This window comes from Falco biarmicus, chromosome 8, assembly GCF_023638135.1.
Source record: "Falco biarmicus isolate bFalBia1 chromosome 8, bFalBia1.pri, whole genome shotgun sequence".
In the NCBI taxonomy this organism is placed as follows: domain Eukaryota; kingdom Metazoa; phylum Chordata; class Aves; order Falconiformes; family Falconidae; genus Falco; species Falco biarmicus.
In genome coordinates, this window is record NC_079295.1 from 56,379,191 (window position 1) to 56,396,139 (window position 16,949).

The window sequence follows — 16,949 nt, forward strand, 5'->3', positions numbered from 1 at the left end:
AGTCCCAGAGTCAGGGGGAAGGGCCAGAAGCTCCTGTGCCATGTCTGTGGGACGGGGTCCCACCAGTACCCATCCCTTTTACCTTGTCCCCAGCCCTGGAGAGGGCACCTGCAGGGTGGGCATGGGGGTGTGGGGAGGCAGCTGGGCTGAGCAGGGCTCTGGGAGCCGTGTGTGGCTTCTCTCCACCTGTGGCTGGGCTTGGGTGCTGCCCAGGCTGGGCCCTGTGGCCTCTCCTTAAGTGATGAACTGCCAGGTCTCAGCTCTGGAGGGGAGATGGAGGGGCAAGGGAGCTGGTGTGGGGGCCCAGGGAAGCAATGGCTGAGCAGAGGCCGGAGCAATGTACAAATCCCTTTATTTTATTAGTTTGTCAAAGACTAGTTCGAGCAGGATGGTCACAGCATGTCTGTGGGGCCCCGAGCTGCCCGCCGCCTCCCAGGGAAGCCCCTGGTGAGCAGCTGGGGGCTGTGGCAGAGGAAGCACGGGGAAGAGGGAGCACGGTGCGGCAAGGGACGGACGGGGATGAGGGCATGCCCCCACGTCCCCCCCGTTGGGGTGCAAGCAGCAGCTCCTGGGACATGCCCGGGCTGCTTGCCCAGGGATACCTTCCCAGGCCCCGGGGACCCGTGTGTGTCCAGCGTCGGGTGGGGGGCAGCCGGGCACTCCCAGCCCAGGACTGGCCCGGCAGCCCTCAGCCCCGTGCTGGCTTTATTGCAGGGGGCAGAGTGGGGGCCCCGGCAGTGCGGCGGGGGCTCTCGGCTCAGCGCTGCGGGTGGCCCCAGGGACAGCAGGGACTCGGGGAGCGGGTGGGGAGTGTGAGCAGCGGACACGAGGACGCATGGAGCGACGGGGCGCACCCTGGCACAGAGACACTAATGCGAGAACGGGGGCCAGTGGGGCTGAGACACAGACGAGCGAGCGGTGGGGATGGCGGGGACGGGGGTGGGGGGACGAGGCAGGGGGGTCCCTGCCCCGCACGTGCCTTTGTACACGGTCGGCGGAGCGCGGTGCCCGCTCCTCCCGGTGCTGAAGTATTGCAGTCTAACTGATATGGCTTTAACTATGGGGCCAGAGATGCGGGGAGGGGGGGTCCCCTCCAACCCCCCGATGCTGGGGCACACCGAGCAGCCCCGGGGGACCCCCGTTCCCGGGACCGGGGATGGGGGAGCTGCGGGCAGGGCGCCTGGCTTTGTGCTTTGGGCTTGGCCCAGGGCGGGACAGGGCAGGGGGATGGCAGTGCTGGGGACGAGGGCAGGCAAGCGAAAGCCTGCCGGGGTCCCCTGGGAGGGCAGGAGGGGCAGGGCAGGGGGCACAGGGAGCCACCCCGGGGGAGCCGGTAGGGCCTGGGGTGCCCCCAGCCTGCCACGAGGTTACATCAGTGCATTTGGTCCCTGTTCACCCTGTCCAGCCAGGGCCGCTCCCCTTTGGCACGGCGTGGTGGGGGGGCCCTGCCTAGACGGGACGGGGCGGGTTTTTGGTGTGGTCAGGGCAAAGGGGGAAAGGAATGGGGAGGGGGTGCAGGGACACCCCCCCCCCGGGGCCAAGGGAACTGATGGAGGGGTTGGAGGGGAGAGGGCGCCCGTGCCCCAACACCCCATGGCAGGGTCGGCGGTGTTGTTACTTCTTGAACATATCCTGCAGCGGGCCAGGCAGGTACTTGAGGACGGTGTCCAGGATGCTCTCCTCCTCCTCCTCGTCCTCGTCCCCGCAGCCCGCCGGGATCGCCTTCTTGGGGCGCGTCAGGCTGCCCTCACACGGCTGCTCCAGTGCAGCTTTCTCCTCTGCTTCCTTCTCCTCCTTCTTCTTCAGCCCGTACTGCAAGGACACAGTTCCTCAGCAGGGCAGGTGGTGGGCACTGCCCATGCTCTGCCCTGTGCCCATCACCACCGCCTCAGGCCACCTTCCTCCCTGGCCATGCTGGCTCCCTGTCCCAGCCCTACCCCGGCTGCTGTGGGTAGGGGTGGGTGCAGGGGAGATGTGTGCCCACCTTGTCACGGATCTGCTGCCGGACTTTCTCCCGCTCAGCTTCCATGCGGGCGTGCTTGGCTTTCCGCTCCTCCTCCTGTTGGCGCAGGGCCTCCTGCCTCTCCTCCTCCTTCTTCTGCGCATCGGGGTCTTTCTCCTCCTCACCCCCCAGCATCTTTCCCATGTCCTTGGTGGCCCCTGCACAGCACAAGACCATTGGCTGGTCCCCAAGGGGTGCTGCAGCCCAGCGCCTGCTCCCCAAACCCCTGCAGAGGTAGGGAGGGCATGGAGCCCCCCAGCAAGGATGACCCAGGACATCCTCAGGGCCACCCGTGCCAGAGTTGGCTGCACACAGGCTCTGGAGGCTGCGGAGATGGGGAGTGCTGCAGGTTGGCTGTGCTGCCCTAGTTTGGCGTCAGTCGGGGGAGACACCAGCAGCTCTTTCGTTGCTGGCACCCAGGGGACCCGCCAGGGAATCCCACTTAGCAGCGGGAGAGCTGGGATTCCCCAGCCAGGCGCTGCTGGTGCTGGGAACAGGAGCCCCGGAGGGCTCCGGCAGCAGCTCCCTGCTGCTGGTGGCTCTCCCCGCAGCTCTGTACCCCTGCCATGTCCCTCCCAGCATGCTCCCTGGGGTGTGGAAGCCAGAATCACTCCCGGAGGGGGGACCCTGAGGGGGGACGGCATCCACTCACCGCCCAGCGCTTGCTTCATGACAAAGTCCATGGTGCCGGTGTGTGCGTGCGGCTAGGCCAGTGCCCAGCGCTCATCCACTGCTGTCCGGGCTTGCCGACCAGGGCCACCTGCGTGGGCAGAGGGACACGGTCAGGGGTGCAGTGCTCAGGGTCCCCACCACCCAGGCATGAGGGATGGACTCCGCATCTCCAGCCCCAAATGCTTTCCAGGATGGGCAGAGGGAGCTTTTGGGGTCTGCAGGCAGAGGGTGGACAGATCTGCCTGGTGGCAGTGCCTGCTCCCCCCGGCCCCCTCCTCACATCCCTGCTGGCCTTGGGGACTTGTGGAGGGTCTGAGGCAGGGACTCTCCACCTCAGCACTGCCTCAGTGGGGCAGCAGGAGCCAGGGAGCCCTGGGGTGCTGCCTGGGGGCTGGCAGGATGGGGACCCACCATGCCACCACCTGCTGTGGGCCAGGACAACAGACCCTGCCTGGGGATGCCAGCGCAACACAACCGGACACGGGGTGCTGCATGTGTGCGCATGTGTCTATGGCAATGCATGTGCTCTGCAGAGGGATGGAGCAGAGGCTGTTGGCAGGTTGTGACAGTGTTTGGGGGCTGTCAGGGTTGCAAGCAGCAGCCTGTGACTCTGGGTGTGATCCCTGCGGGTGCTGGAGATGGTGTGTGACGCTGTGCAGGGACACTGCATGTGCAGGACGGTCTGTGCATGTGTGTGCTGTGTTTGCGTGCGGGGTGTGTGCGAGCTGCATGTGCAAGCTGTGTTTGGTCAAGAGGTGTGTTTGCGGGTGGCTGCAGGCTGTGTCTGCAGGGGGGAAGTAGGGGGGGTACACACCCATCTGTATATAAGTTTGTGGGGCTGCAAGCTGCATGTGCCCACACAGCGTGCGGGCTTGCAGCCTGTTTGCAAGCTTTGAGCGTGCGTGCGTGAGTTTCAGGGTTTGCAAGCTCTGCGGATGTGTGTGCAAGGGCTTGCATGGGCGAGTGTGTGCATACAGGTCTGCAGGCTGCGTTTGTGCGCCCTGTGTGTGTTTGTGCTGCATGTACGTGTTTGCACACTGTGTGAAGGGGTTGCAGGCTCTGTGTGTGGGGGGGGGGCTGTATGTGCAGGTCCGTGGGTTTGCAGGCTGGATGGGGGGGGGGGGGGGGGGGCTGTGTGCACACAAATTTGCAGACTGTGCCGCGTGTGTGTATGTGTGGGGGTGTTGCAGGCTGTTGGCATGCTCTGTGTGTGTATGCATGTGGCGGATTGCAGGCGGGGTGTGTGTGGGGGGGGTGTGTGTGTGCCTGTGCCCCCTGCATGCCCTGTGTGTGCGTGTGGGGTTGCAGGCTGCGCTCACAGCCTGGGTGTGCAGTTTGCAGCGGGTAGGTGTATGTGTGCGTGTGCGTGCGTGTGCACTCACCCAGTGGGTGCCGCAGCCTCGAGGATGCCCCCACCCCAGCTCCCCGAGACCCCGCAGTGGGCTGTGGGAGGCACCACGAACGAGGACACGGGGAAGTTTGTTGTTCCCAGCCCTGTGGCACCCCGTGGCACCTGGCGGGGGGGGGGGGGGGGAGGGCTCCAGACAGTACCGTGCTGAGCCCCGGGGATGCAGGGGGAGCTTGGGGTACACCGGAGATGCGGGAACACCGGGGGAGGCTGGGACATTGGGACCGCAGGGAGGGTGCAGGGGACACCAGGGCCGTTGGGACACGGGGGGCACCGGAATACCGGAGCCGCGGGGGGGGGACGACGGACACCGTGGGAGGGGTGCAGGTTCACGAGCAGACGGGGGGGCACTGGCAGGCGCCGGGACCCCGGAGCCGCACGGGCTGCAGCGACGCAGGGGACACGGGGGGGGCGCCGGGAAGGCGGGGGACAGCGGGGACACGGGACGTAGGGGACACCCGGCATGCGGGGGACACCGGCACCGCAGGGGGGTGCGGAACCCGGGGGACGCACCGCAGGTTTGGGGGGGTGCGCCGGCAAGGAAGACGCGGGGGGACCCGGAACGAGGGACACGCAACGGCGGCGCAGGGGACACCGGGGACGCGGCGGAGGGGGGGGGGCGCAGGGACACAGGGAGGGCGGGAGCCGCGGGGGGGGGGGGGGGGGGGGGGGGGGTCGCGCAGGGGACGCGGTGCCGCGGGGACCCGCCGCCCCCCCGGTGGATGCGGCGCGGGGCCCCGCCCGCAGCCCGGGGCCGCCCGGTGCCGCAGCGGCGGCGCTGTCCCTTCAGCACCGGCGCGGCGCGGCACTCACCGGCTCCGCCGCCGCTCTCCGCTGCCGCCGCTCCGCCCTCCCGCCCCGCCCCGCCGCGGCCCGGCCCCTGCCCGCCCCCGGCGGCACGCGTGGGCCCGCCCGGGGCGACTCCCCCCGCCCCGGCACAGCGCGGCCCGGCCCCCCGCGGCGGGGGTACGCGGGACAGACCCTCGCCCTCCGCGAAACGCCGCACGACCCCCGGGGAAACATCCCGCCGCCCGGCGGGGCCTCCGGGAGCCCCGCACCGCTCCCGCACCGCTCCCCAGAATGCAGACGGGCCCCCCCCCCGACGACCCCCCTCCCCCGACGACACACCCCCCCCCGACGACCCCCCCCCCAGCGGGGAGTGCGTTCTGCTCGAGGTCAATGATTCACCTCCGCGGCAATTAATGGGGGAAACGAGGCATTAATCAGCCGGAGCTGCCCCCCGCCCCAGTCTGCCCCCCATGCTCCCTCCCCCAGCACCCCCAGCCGCAGAACCCCGTCCCCCTCCACAGTGCAGGGTGGCTGCGGGAGTTTAATTAAAGTCCCTGATAAATCATCACACACCCCCCCCAACAGCCACCACTTGGAGGCCCCAGTTTTGGATTTTTGGTGCTGCTCCCCCGGGGGTGTCCCAAAGTGGGGCGGGGGGCTGTATGGTGGCATCCAGGCTGTGATGCCCACAGAGCTCAGGACCCCCTTCAGCAGGGGATCCTCGGGCAGGGAATGGGGGGCACTACCCTGCCCGCCCCCCTGCACCTGCCTAAAGGGAGACAGGCTCCTGCAGCCCCTCCTGTGTCCCCCCCGGCTGTGTGACAGGGCTCCCCCAGGTCTCCCATCCTCATCCCAGTGCAAGGAGAGGTGCTGGGGACAGGCATGTGCCCCACTGCCAACCCTGCCACTCCGCAGAGGTGCAGCCGGCGCCTCCTAATTAATCCAGCCCTGGGTTATTAGAAATAAGACGAGCCCTTTGCAAATCAGATTAGCAGCGCTCTGAGCCAGGCTGGTGTTTAATGGTGAGGCTCTGGAGGAGCAGCCCTGTGGGGAATCTCACAGCTACAGCCCAGAAAAGTGCTGGAGAGGGTCTGGGTGCGGGGTCGTTTGAGGGACCACCCGCCTCCACGTGTGGGAGGTTGCGGGGAGCTGGGACAGGCTGCAGCTGCCCCCACAAACCCGACAGTGCGGGCTGTGGAGATGCTGTCGGTGCTGCTGGGCACTGCCGGTGCTGCTGCTGGGAGGATGGGGCAATGCAGGATGGGGGGCAGCAGGGGGGAGCTATCCTGCAGCTGGGGGGGGGGGGGGGGGGGGGCACAAAACCAGCACACAAGTGCCAGCCCAGCACCTGCACAAAGATGCAGCACCGACAGACCCACGTGTGTGCACCCGCTGTCGGCTCCTGCCCTGCGCACAGCTGCTGCCACAAACAGGTCCCAGCATGGGGACACCACCACATCAAGGACATGGCCCTCTTGTTCACCTCCTTGCACTTGCTCCCCAAAGTACTCCCTGGAGCACCCCATCTCTGCCCGCCCTGAGCCCTCAGCCTCCTTCCACCATGGCGTTGACCACCAACTCCTTTTTCCACCTCCATGGAAAAAAAATGCCTCCTGCCCTCGTGCCCAGTCCGGCTCTGCCCCTCTGCTGCTGGTGGGACAGGCGTGTGGGCAGCAGGACAGGCCTGCGCTTGGCCCGTCCATCTGTCCATCCGTCCATCCGTCCTGCAGCAGCCCTGCTCCGGGCACTGACGTCAGCACTCCCGGCAGCCGGGCGGTGGGCGGGCAGCACCGCTCCTATTGTATTAAAAATAATACAGCAGAGCACAAATTCATTACAGATAAGTGTGACAGCCAGGAGGAATTAACAAGCCCGTCTCTCAGCGCCTGACAAACGCCTCCTTTTGTTCCTGGGATGGGTCCTTGAGTCTTTCAATCTTTGGAGATGCCTCGGCTCATTAAGCACATCCTCCCCCAGTAGCTCCCAGTGTGCCCAGGGATTGCTCCCAGTAAGAGCTGTGGCCAAGCTAACAGGCCGTCCCTTGTGCCAGCGCCCAGTGCTAAGCTGGGCATGCCCTCCTTGGGGCTCAATGGCCTGGAGTGCTGTCCCCAAGCGTGGGGTGGCTGGGGGGAGGTGGGCGAAGCAGCCCCCGTCCCTGCTGCCACGGGAAGCATGAGGCTGACGTGAGCTGTGGCCAGCCGCCCTGGCACTCCAGCTGCTGGTGCCGGCAGCGTGACCACAGCTGATGGGCTGGCGAGTGCCCAACTCTGCCCTGTCAGCTGGGATCCCATGGGAAGGGCAGACGGGGGCTCATCACCAGCCCTGGGCATTGCTTCCATCCTCCTGCCCTGCGCAACCCTGTGGACACCCCTGCTCCTGGGATGGGGATGGGCCCAGGGGATCCCTGCAGTCCTTAGAGCCCAGCTGGCTCTGGCAGGTGTTTGGAAGATGCTCCCAGTGCTGGGAGACTGCTTGTGCCCAGCATGGACACTCCTCAGGCACAGCTGTCCCCTGGCGTCATCCTGGGCAGTGTCACCTGCTGGGTGGCTGCCTGGAGCTGCTGGGGGAGACAGGATGGGAGGGATGGGGGGGCAGCACTATGGCCAGATGGAGGAGGAAGCTCTCAGTGCTGCCAAGTCCTGCAAGTCGCCTCCGTGCCGGCTTGCGGGGGCAGCGCGGCATGGACGGAGCCAGTGCGGGTGCCAGGGCCCCGGCAGTGCCTGTCCTGCTCCCCACTGGCACCCGGGGAAAGGGCACGGGACTGATTGTCACTGCCACATCAAAGCCTTGAGTGGCACCTGCCTGCCCCACTGCCAGCATCATCCCCAGGCCCCATAGCCGCACAGGGACCCTGCAAGGTCACAGCCTCTGCAGGCTCTTGCAAGGCTCCTGGGCAAGGGAAGCAGCTGCCCGAATACCTGCACCCATCCCTGCAGCACCGCCAGCCCAGCCTGCTGCCACCCATTAGCACAGGGCAGCTGTTTCACTTATCCACCCCCCATCTCCGCAGAAAATAATTATTGGTCCTTCTCATCGCACCAAGGGATTAAAAGTGGTTAACTCCATTTCCAAAGGCTTTGTTATGTTGGTTTTCCCTCAGCTGCCGCACAAGGCGATTTCCACAGTGCCACTTAGGCAGCTTTTATCAGGTTGTCTTCTGGAGGTAATTGGGTTTTTCAGGAGCCTGTTTAAAATTCGTAACCCAGCCTCTTAAACAAAACAAAAACAGCATCGGGGAGAAGGGGAAAAGGCAGCACAAAACATGCAGCAGCTGCAGCCTCTGAAGAGCAGCGTGGTCCCTTGGGGCTGGCACCTGGCAGGGACAGGGACAGGGACAGGGACAGGCTGGAGCCGGACCCTCCAGCACAGTGGCTGAGCACAGGCTGCAGAGACAGCCCCTGCCACCCCTGCTGTCCCTCCCGCCGGTGACAACATGCCAGGCAAGGGGGACCCAGGGTCACTCCGTTATGCCGTGCTCAGTGCAAGCGTGTGGTGCTCAGAGCTGCCTGTGTCCAGCCCCTGGTGATGCTGGGGCCACTGCTCTGCCCCCACAGCAGGTCACAGCCCCCAAGCACACGTGGGTGCCCCCCCAGCACCCACTCCCTCATTATCCCCTCCATGCCAGGCATGGGGTGTGAACGCAGGTCTCACCCTGTGGCTGGCATGGGAGTGCCCCATGAGCCAGGGCTGGCAGGGAGGGAGGTGGGCTTGTGCCGTGGCTTGAGCCCAGCTCTGCTGCGATGCTCTGCTCTGTGGGAGCAGCACGGGGGCGGGGAGCTGGGGGTGGCAGGGCTCCTTGAGCACACCAGAGATGGACAGAGAAACCAGGCCAAATATGCCCGTGGAGCCTCCCTCACAGGGTGGCTTCTGCTGGCCCCATACCCTGAGGGTGTCCCTGGCTCCGGGCTTTGCTGGCCGGGCAGGGGAGGCTCCTACCCGCTGCCCTCTGTGTGCCCTGCTCTGCACGGGCACAGCAAAGCACCCCTGCAGACAGAGGGGCTCCGGGCTGATGCTGCGGCTTTTTCTGCTCTCCTGCATCACTATCATGGGTCCGCCTGCATCAATAACACAACACAGCCCCGCTGGCATCAGTATTGCAGACCCATCTGTATCACTACCACGGCCCCATCAGCATTGCTCCCACAGACTCATCCGCCTGCTCCTGCCTGTGGGGTGGGGGGGCACCCTGGGCACCCCCAGCCTGTCCCTGCCCAGCTCCGTGCCACGGGGCGCAGCGTGGGCCAGGGAGTGGGTGGTGGGGAGCTGCTGCAGCAGATGGCTGGTGGAGCTGGATCACGGCACCACGCGCAATGAGGGATGTGTGCGTCCCCCAGGAGGGCATCTTGCAGGAGCTGGGTTTAAACGGGTGCCTGCAGGGCCCCAGCACACACTTGCTGGCTCTGGGCACGGCAGCCAGCATGCCAGCCGGGGTGGCTGTGGCTGCAGGAGGGGTGAGGCGAGGACTGGACCGAGCTCACATCTTCCAGCTGTTCCCAGCATGGTGGTGTCCCAGGAGGATGCCAGAGAGGGAGGGGTGCTCCCAGAGCTGCTCGGCCCTCCAGAGCTCCCCAAAAAGACCATCTATGCCTACATTCGTACAAGAGAGAGTGACGCAGGGGCTGAATCTCCCAGTGAGAGCACCCAAGGGGACAGCGACTCAGCCTCAGGCTCCAGCTAAGCATCCAGTGTGGCTGGGATGTCAGTCACTGAGTGACCAAGTGTCCTGGCTTCGCCATCACTGCTTTGTGCCCTGTGATGGCCAGCCCCAGTTTCAGGGCCACCCAGAGCCCCAAGGTGTCCACATTCCATGAGCACCAGGGGATACTGGGATGGACCCCGCCGGTCAAGTGCTGCAGTCCCAGCAGCTCCTGACTCCCGGCGTGCATCCAGTGCCTCTGTGCCATGCATTATTAAACAGAGGCACTGCAGCCCCTCGCTGTTTATCCTGGCATGGCTGTGCGGGGAGCGGGATGAGGGAGCCACAGTGGCTCACCGCAGTCTCAGCTGGAAGATTTAGGCTCGCTGTGGGTCTGGCTGATTCCCCAAACAGGTTTATGAGCCCTGGGGTTAGTCATCCAGCCGCTTCCCACCTTCCCACCCCATGCAGGATGGATCCCAACTCCCTATAAAAACCCACTGTGCATTCAGCCTCGGTGCTATCACCTGCATTAGCTTTCTCCTGCCCAGACATCAGGTCCTTACACCATTTACATCCCAACTGCTGTACATAAAGCCACACTTGCACTGAGTCCACCCCATCAATATTTATGGCAGGCACGCACACCTGCACAGCTCTGCAGGGGCCAGTACAGAGGGGGGCTGGTGCAGAGTGGAGCTGGGAGCAGCATGCCAGGGACTGCCTGGGGAGCAGACAAAAGCCCTGCCAAGCTCCTGTGCTGCCTCCCCATCCCTCCCCATCACCCCAGCCACCGCCTTTAGGGAAGGAGCCAGTCTGTGCACATACTGACTTCCATCCCCGCCGCCCTGGCAGGGACATGCAGGGCCTGTGCAGGCACAAACGACAGAGGTGGCTGGGACTGTGGATGCCCAAGGGGCCCCTCCTGGCTCTGTGTCAGGATGGGATTTGAGCACCTGCTCCCTGCAGAAAGCCTCAGAGGGGTTATACCCACCCTCATTTCACCACTGGGGGAAAGGCATGAAGGACAAGGGAACCATTAGCTCAAGACTACGCTTCTAGATCACAGCAGAGCAGCAGCAGCCCCTGTTCCCTCTCCAGTCAAAGTGCCCTCAAAAATGAGACCCTGGGTGCTGCACCCCAGGTGTTCAGCCTCGTGCTGATACAGGTGTTGGTCTTGCAAAGATCCTGCAAGATCTTTGGGGCTCCTGGAGGAGAGCAGAGAGCCTAGGGTGCTTTAACCCCTGCTGCACCACCAGGGCTGGGGAGCAGGAGGAAGAGAGGAGTGTGGATGCTGTCACGGCTGGTCCTGCTCTACCCGAACTCCCAGCCTGGCTCTGGGACAGCATCTGCCTTCCTGGGGGAGAAAGGCCCATCGCACCCCATCAGAGAGGAGGTTTGGGAGATAAGGTGCCCCGTGCCCCAGGCAACAGAACTGGCTGAGGGCCACAGCACTGGGGACACCCTGTCATCCGACAGCAGCAGATGGCTGCATGGTGGGGGGCTCTGTGGCAGCATGGGGGGGACATCTGGGTGTCTGGGGGCCAGCCAAGCTGCAGCTCGGTGGGAGCAGGATAAGCTTGTGCTGCCCTGGCTCAGGGCACTGGGGGGGTGAGACCCCCACACTAGGGAGCAGCTGGGATGGGTGGGGGGCTCGCTGCCCACCCTGGCTGAGACCTCCCCCAGCCTGCCTGCACTTGGGGTTTCCGCTGCAGCGTGACGCTGGACAGGCACGGCGCCACTCCAAGAGCTGCTGGGGCTCTGGCCAGAAAATTCATTCTTGGCTGCTTTCAGTGGGGTTTGGCTCGTACCTTTCCCATCTGGGGGCTTTCAAAGGCAAAAAAAAAAAAAAAAGAAAAAAAAGAAAAAAAAACCCCAACCCTGGCCCTGTGCCAGCTCCACAGTCACCATCACCTGCCATGGTCCCCAGGCAGGACTGTGCACAGCATCCGCCTCAGAGCCTGAGCTGTTCCCCACTCCTGTGGCCTCAGCCTGTTCCTGAGCTGGTCCAAATGCCTCTTGCCCTGAACCAGGGTTTTGCCAGGATGCCCATGATGGACCCCCAATCCTGGGGGCTTGACTGTCCACTGAGGCAGCCCCAGGTGGTACCTCTGCACCTCCCCATCCATCTCATGGCTTCACTGTGCCCCCTACACTGTGGGGAGCGATATGGCCCCCCAGGAGCTGTGGCGGCGGAGCTGTGGCAGCGTAGCTGTGGCAGCGTTGCCTACCTTGGTGTGTGCAGTGCTGGGTGTCTGCAGGCTTCGGCACCTAACGCAGGGGGACGAGGACCTCGTGGGGACAGCTGGGCATCGCAGGGAGAGTAGGGCCTGCAGGAGACACCGACAGCAAGAGGATCAGCTCTATGGTGGGGCCCCAGGACCGGAGAGGGTGGACAAAACAGAATCACTTGATGGGTGATGGATGGAACACACCACTGCTTGCTGCCCTCTCCCCCCAGCTAGGAAAGGCCAGGGTGGGTCTATGCACTCTCCCGCATCCTGACCTCCAAGGGTGGCAGAAACCTGATGGCAAGAGCCACCATCTTCTCACAGGTGGGAGCCCAGCAGGGTGTGCAGAGGGTGACAGGCTGCAGGAGGTGGCAGCCCATCAGGGTCTTTGCTCCTCTTCTGGATCAGGGACACCACCTCTGCTGCTGGCAGAGGGCTCCTGGCCATCTCTGCAGACACCCGGCAGTTTGTATGCCGTTATTAAATATTTAGAGGGCTCTCAACTCTTTGAGGTTTTAAAATTTCACATTAACTCTGCCTTCCTCAACTTGCAGACGATGAATTTCTTTTTTAGAGAACATAATGGCAAGTTAAAACAAGCTACCAAACAAAAGCCCTTGCTCAGACCTTGCAATTTGGGAAAGCCTGGCCCCACTCTGGGCTCCCCACTTCTGCCAGACCTTGGGAAGCTTCTGCCCAGGGATCTTGTCCCTTCCCTGAATGTCCTTCTTTAGATGCCTCTCTGATGCTCCAGAAGATGCAGGGGGGGTGCTACTGGGGAGTGCTGGCCCAAGCATATGCTGTGCAGAGACCCAGGTACGAGTGTGCTGGGTACCACGCTGGCAGTTTCTGGCACGGTCTGTCCCCGCGGTGCAGCTGGTGCCACTGCGACGGGTGCTATGAGAGTGTTTTGTGCTCTGTGACTTGAGGAGCAGGTTCCTGGGGAAGCTACAAATTCACCCTGACTTTGAGCAAAGGCTTTTCCTCCACCCTGGGGAAGGAGGGAGGCTTTGGCAAATTGGAGATAAATATGTGACCCAAGGGAGCTGGGGGAAACACAGGCAAACGGTGACGCTGGAGAAGCAGGGGCTGGGATGGATGGAGCCTGCATTTTTAAAAGCATTGCAGAGCAGAGATGACTGGTCCTAGCCCCGGGGGCAGGAGACAATGCCAGCCCCTGGGCACAGTGCTGGGTTTGGGGAGGGTGCAGGCTCACCCTGGGGACCCTGAGCTCTGGGGGCTGTGGGAAAGGGGCAGAGGGTCCCCACTGGGGACCCTCGAGGAGACTCCAGAACAGCGCCTGCTTCCCTGGAAAATGCAGTGCTAAAAGCTCAGCCTGGAAAGGGCTCAGCAGCAGTGTGAAGGTGACCTTTGCTGGGGACAACCGCTGTCTCCTCCGGGCTGTGGGAAGGCTTGGGAGCAGGGTAAGACAGGCTGCAGAGTGTTGCAGGGATATGTGCCTGGGGGTGGCTGGTTTCCAGACAGCTCAGTGCCAAGGAGAAGGGCTGGGCTGAGGCTTGATCAGTCCCCTGCTTTGTTGGCCATGGCCTGGGGTGTAAATCAGCTGTTCTTTGCTGAAACCCCCGAGGGTGGGAAAAGCAGGGCTCCCCTGCTCAGGTACCTGAGAGGATGCAGAGGATCCTGGGATGTGCTGCTCAGATCCCTGCAGGGTTGGTTTTTTTTTCTGGCCCAGAGCAAAGTGGCTTTTTTTCCATGCTTTTGCAATGGGCAGAGCCTGCCAGTACCATGAAGATGCATCTCACCTGGACAGCTGCATTAGCTCAGTCTGTCTGTCCAGGCAACCAGACACCAACCACAGCCAAAAGTGGAGGGTAAGGAAGAGCAGGGCAGGATGATGGTGCCAGGACACCCCCAGCTCTGGGGACTGTGGTGCCTCCAGGCATTGGCAGGGATGCTTTATCCAGCTGAGGTCTGGACACAAGGCACAGTATTCAGGGAAAACTTAATGCTCAAGATGAGACCATTAACAAGTCCACAGCTCTTCTGCTTTGGCGCCTCCAGCTCTCGACACCCTGCTTTTATAGCTGAGCTTGTCCAAAAATCTGCAGAGGAAGGTGGGCTGGGGAAGGGGAGCAGTGGGGTGCACGGGCTGTGAAACACTGGGCCACACCTCAAAGTGTTTCTCCTGCCTAAGGGAGATGCTCTTGTGACCTGCCTCAGGGCTGGCATCAGCTTTGTGTCCAGGCACCGGCGGGAGAGGGAAGGCTCAGAGCCATGATGCTTGGGGAAAATATCTGCAAACAGGACTCGGTGCCAGCAGTGCACTGTCCTGGCTCTCACACAGGGATGCAAAGGGCTCGGGGTTCCATGCTGCACTGGGCAGCCCCCAGAGGCATATCCCTGTTGGGGTCCTGTACCTGAGCCAACCTGCCTTGCCTTCAAAAAGCAGACCCTCAGCCTCAAAAATCTCAACACCTCTTGCAGACTTCACCTTCCCACGGGCTGGGGCAGGTCTAGGTCACCCCATCATGGGGCTCTGGGATTTGGCTGAGATGAGCAATGTTTCTGAACCTCTGGTGACTGTTACAGCAGGAGCTGGTGGCACCAGCTAGGGAGGGATGGATCCGCTGACCTGGCTGCTTACAGGGGGAGCAGGCACCCGTGGTGCAGAGTGGCATGGAAAAGGTGACAGTGGCTCCTGGCTAGTCACTGGGTGACCTAGCATGACAGGAGAGCCTGGAGGTATGGCCCAGAGAGCCCACGGCTGGCCAAGGCAGACGGTCTGGGTCTCTGCAGCCAGGAAGGCTCTGTGGAGCCTGGAGAGGCGGAGGGAAAAGCTCCTGGGACGAGTGAGCAGAGAGCGCTCACGCGAGAGCAGCCCGCAGGAGCGCAGCTTGTTTACCCTGGCTGAGCAGGCCTGATTGCTCTCTATAAATACACCCAGCGAGTAAACACCAGGGAGGGAGAAGGATCATTTAAACTCGAGGATGATGCTGGCATAAGAACAAATGGGGAAGTCTGGCCATGAATGTGCGGAGGCTGTGGGCGACAGCAGAGATCCTCTGGCTGCTGGGAAGGTCCTGCTCTGGGCAGGGACATCCAGCCCTGGCTGTTCCAGCAGCACATGATGCCCGAGGGCTTGGACTTGGTGCCGGTGGGAAAGGCGGCAGCCTGGGCTGCAGTGACTATGCCCACCTCCCAGACCAGACCTCTGGAGCACCAGGCCATAGTGGTGAGAACAGAACTCTGCCATGCTGCCAGTGGTCACCATCTCTTCCCTGGAGGGTTTCCCTGCAGTACCGGACCTCTGCCAGGACCTCTCAGCCCTGGTACTTAAACTGTGCTGGGCAACTCAGCGTGGCTCCCCTTGGCTCCTGACACAGCTCCCCTCGGCTCCGACACAGCTCCTGACAAGGAGCACCGGGCCTGGTGGGCTGTGCCTGGCAGAACCTCTGCAGAAACCCGGGGAAGAGCCAGAGTGTGAACCACAATCACCCTCCAGCGCTACAGAGGTGTTCATAGACCTGTCTGGATGGGGTCGTTTCAATACTAATGTTATCATGCGAGGCAATAAAAGAAACAAACACTCAGCCCATAGCCAAGGGAGACATAGAGACATTTTTCTGTGCCAGTGTGTCTCAGCTGAGCTGTCTGCAGTTTCCCCAGCATGGTGAGGGTTGGCCACCCATAGCAATGCTGCCAGCCAGGGGCTGAGCTCCTTGTTTTCCCTGGCCATGCTCCTGGCAACCCTCTGGGTCCTGCGACTTCAGGAGGACAAGGGCAGTTTTGGCAGGGAGGACACCTCTCTGCACCCTGAGCACAGCTTACCCTTCCTCACCCTCTCTTTGCCAACCTGGCATCTTGGCTTGACTTGAATTGCTCCAGCTCCTTCACCAACCTCGGCCAGCAGCTGCCACCACCTGCAGAGCTCGGCTAGATGCACGGAGAAGCCCTGAGCCATCAGCCCTGTCCTGAGCAAAGGTGCCAGCCCTGCTTTTCTGCTCTGACTCACTGCACTGCCTGCCTCAGGCAGCAGCTGCCCGGTCACGGTTGTGCCATGCGGGTAGCAGTGCCATTGCGTGTTGCCAGGCCTGGATCACGGCAGCCACATGCCCCATGTGCTGCAGCCATGGCACTGGGGGCACGGTGGGGACAGGGGCTGGAGCATGGGGCATGGGAGGGATCTCGCAGGGAAAATACAGTGGGCAGAGAAGTTGGAGCACGGGGAACTGGGGACTATGCGGCTGGAATGCTCCACGAGTGGTTGGACTTAGCTGGAGAAGAGCAGGAGGGAGGAGGGAGCCGGTGATGGGGTGGCGTGGGAAGACCCTGGCGGGTACCACGAGGTCCCCACAGCAGAAGGCTGCGCGGAGCCTCCCCGGGTGCAGGCAGGGATGGTGGGGGGAGCAGGTGGCCTCCGCCCCCTGCCCACGGCCCCGCTCTGCAGAACCCCCCCCGCAGGGGATCGCCAGGCACGGAGGGGCTGGAGGGGGGGATGCAAAGCCTAGTCCGAGCGTGACAGCCCTTCTCCTGCCACCCCTCCACACCGGCATCCCCCCCGCCCCCCAGCTCCGCGGAAGGGCGGTCCGGGGGCGCGCCGCTCAGCCCCGCATCCTGCACCCGCAGCCCGCACCTGCATCCTGCATCCCGCACCTGCATCCTTCCGCGCATCCCGCACCTCATGCCGCATCCCGCATCCCCGCGGCCGCCGCCCCGTTACATAAGCCGGCGGCCCCGGGAGGCTCGGCGGGCCGATCCCCGTGCCCGTGCCCGGCCCCCCCCGGGCTCTGCGGCACGGCGGGCCCGCCCCCGGCCCCGGCCCCGGCACGGCACGGCCCGGCCCCGCACCCACCTGCCTGGGCTCGGCGCGGCTCCGGTCCGCCCCGTCCGCCCCCGGCGCAGGGAAGGAGCCGCCGCCGGAAGGGAGGCGGGAGCCGTAGCGGTACGGGGGGGCCCCGGTGCTGGCTCCCCCTCCACCGCACGGCCTCCCGGGCGGGGCCGGCTCCGTGCCCGCCTCCGGCCCGCCCCGCGCCCCCGGCGGCAGCCCCCGGCCCCGGCCGCGCCGCAGGCAGCTCCTCTCCGGTATCCAGGCGATTGCCCCCCTGCACCTAGCTGCCCCGTTCCGTACCCCGCGGTTGCCCCCCCGCTAGCCAGCCAGCCTCTCCGGTACCCGGCTATGCGCTCCCCCAACCAGCAATTGCCCCGCAGTGCGCGGGCATCCCTCCCGGTACCGGGCTATGCCCCTGTGTC

At 64.0% G+C, this 16,949-nt stretch overlaps 1 protein-coding gene across 4 annotated transcripts; it reads right to left on the reverse strand.

Moving 5' to 3' along the window:
- Positions 1-335: 335 nt before the first annotated feature.
- CPLX2 (complexin 2) lies at positions 336-16,685 on the reverse strand. 4 transcript variants are annotated; one of them, XM_056350609.1, is made up of 5 exons: positions 16,552-16,685; positions 11,739-11,837; positions 2,655-2,762; positions 1,985-2,160; positions 336-1,812 (listed from the first exon to the last, which is right to left on the reverse strand). In XM_056350609.1, the coding sequence occupies exons 3-5, from the start codon at positions 2,683-2,685 to the stop codon at positions 1,615-1,617; spliced, it is 405 nt and encodes a 134-aa protein (XP_056206584.1). In that variant the 5' UTR covers positions 2,686-2,762; positions 11,739-11,837; positions 16,552-16,685; the 3' UTR covers positions 336-1,614. The 4 variants fall into 4 exon arrangements, with proteins under 4 accessions (XP_056206584.1, XP_056206586.1, XP_056206588.1 ...); XM_056350611.1 differs by lacking the exon at positions 16,552-16,685 and adding an exon at positions 16,353-16,446; XM_056350613.1 differs by lacking the exon at positions 11,739-11,837 and having other exon boundaries at positions 16,552-16,675.
- Positions 16,686-16,949: the final 264 nt, after the last annotated feature.

What these genes read in the sequence shown, in the direction of transcription:
- CPLX2 (XM_056350609.1), bottom strand. Translation starts at nt 2,685, where the DNA reads ATGGACTTTGTCATGAAGCAAGCGCTGGGCG. An exon ending in CATGAAGCAAGCGCTGGGCG is followed by an intron (nt 2,161 to 2,654) that starts GTGAGTGGATGC and finishes TGTGCTGTGCAG; the next exon opens with GGGCCACCAAGGACATGGGA. An exon ending in GGCAGCAGATCCGTGACAAG is followed by an intron (nt 1,813 to 1,984) that starts GTGGGCACACAT and finishes GTGTCCTTGCAG; the next exon opens with TACGGGCTGAAGAAGAAGGA.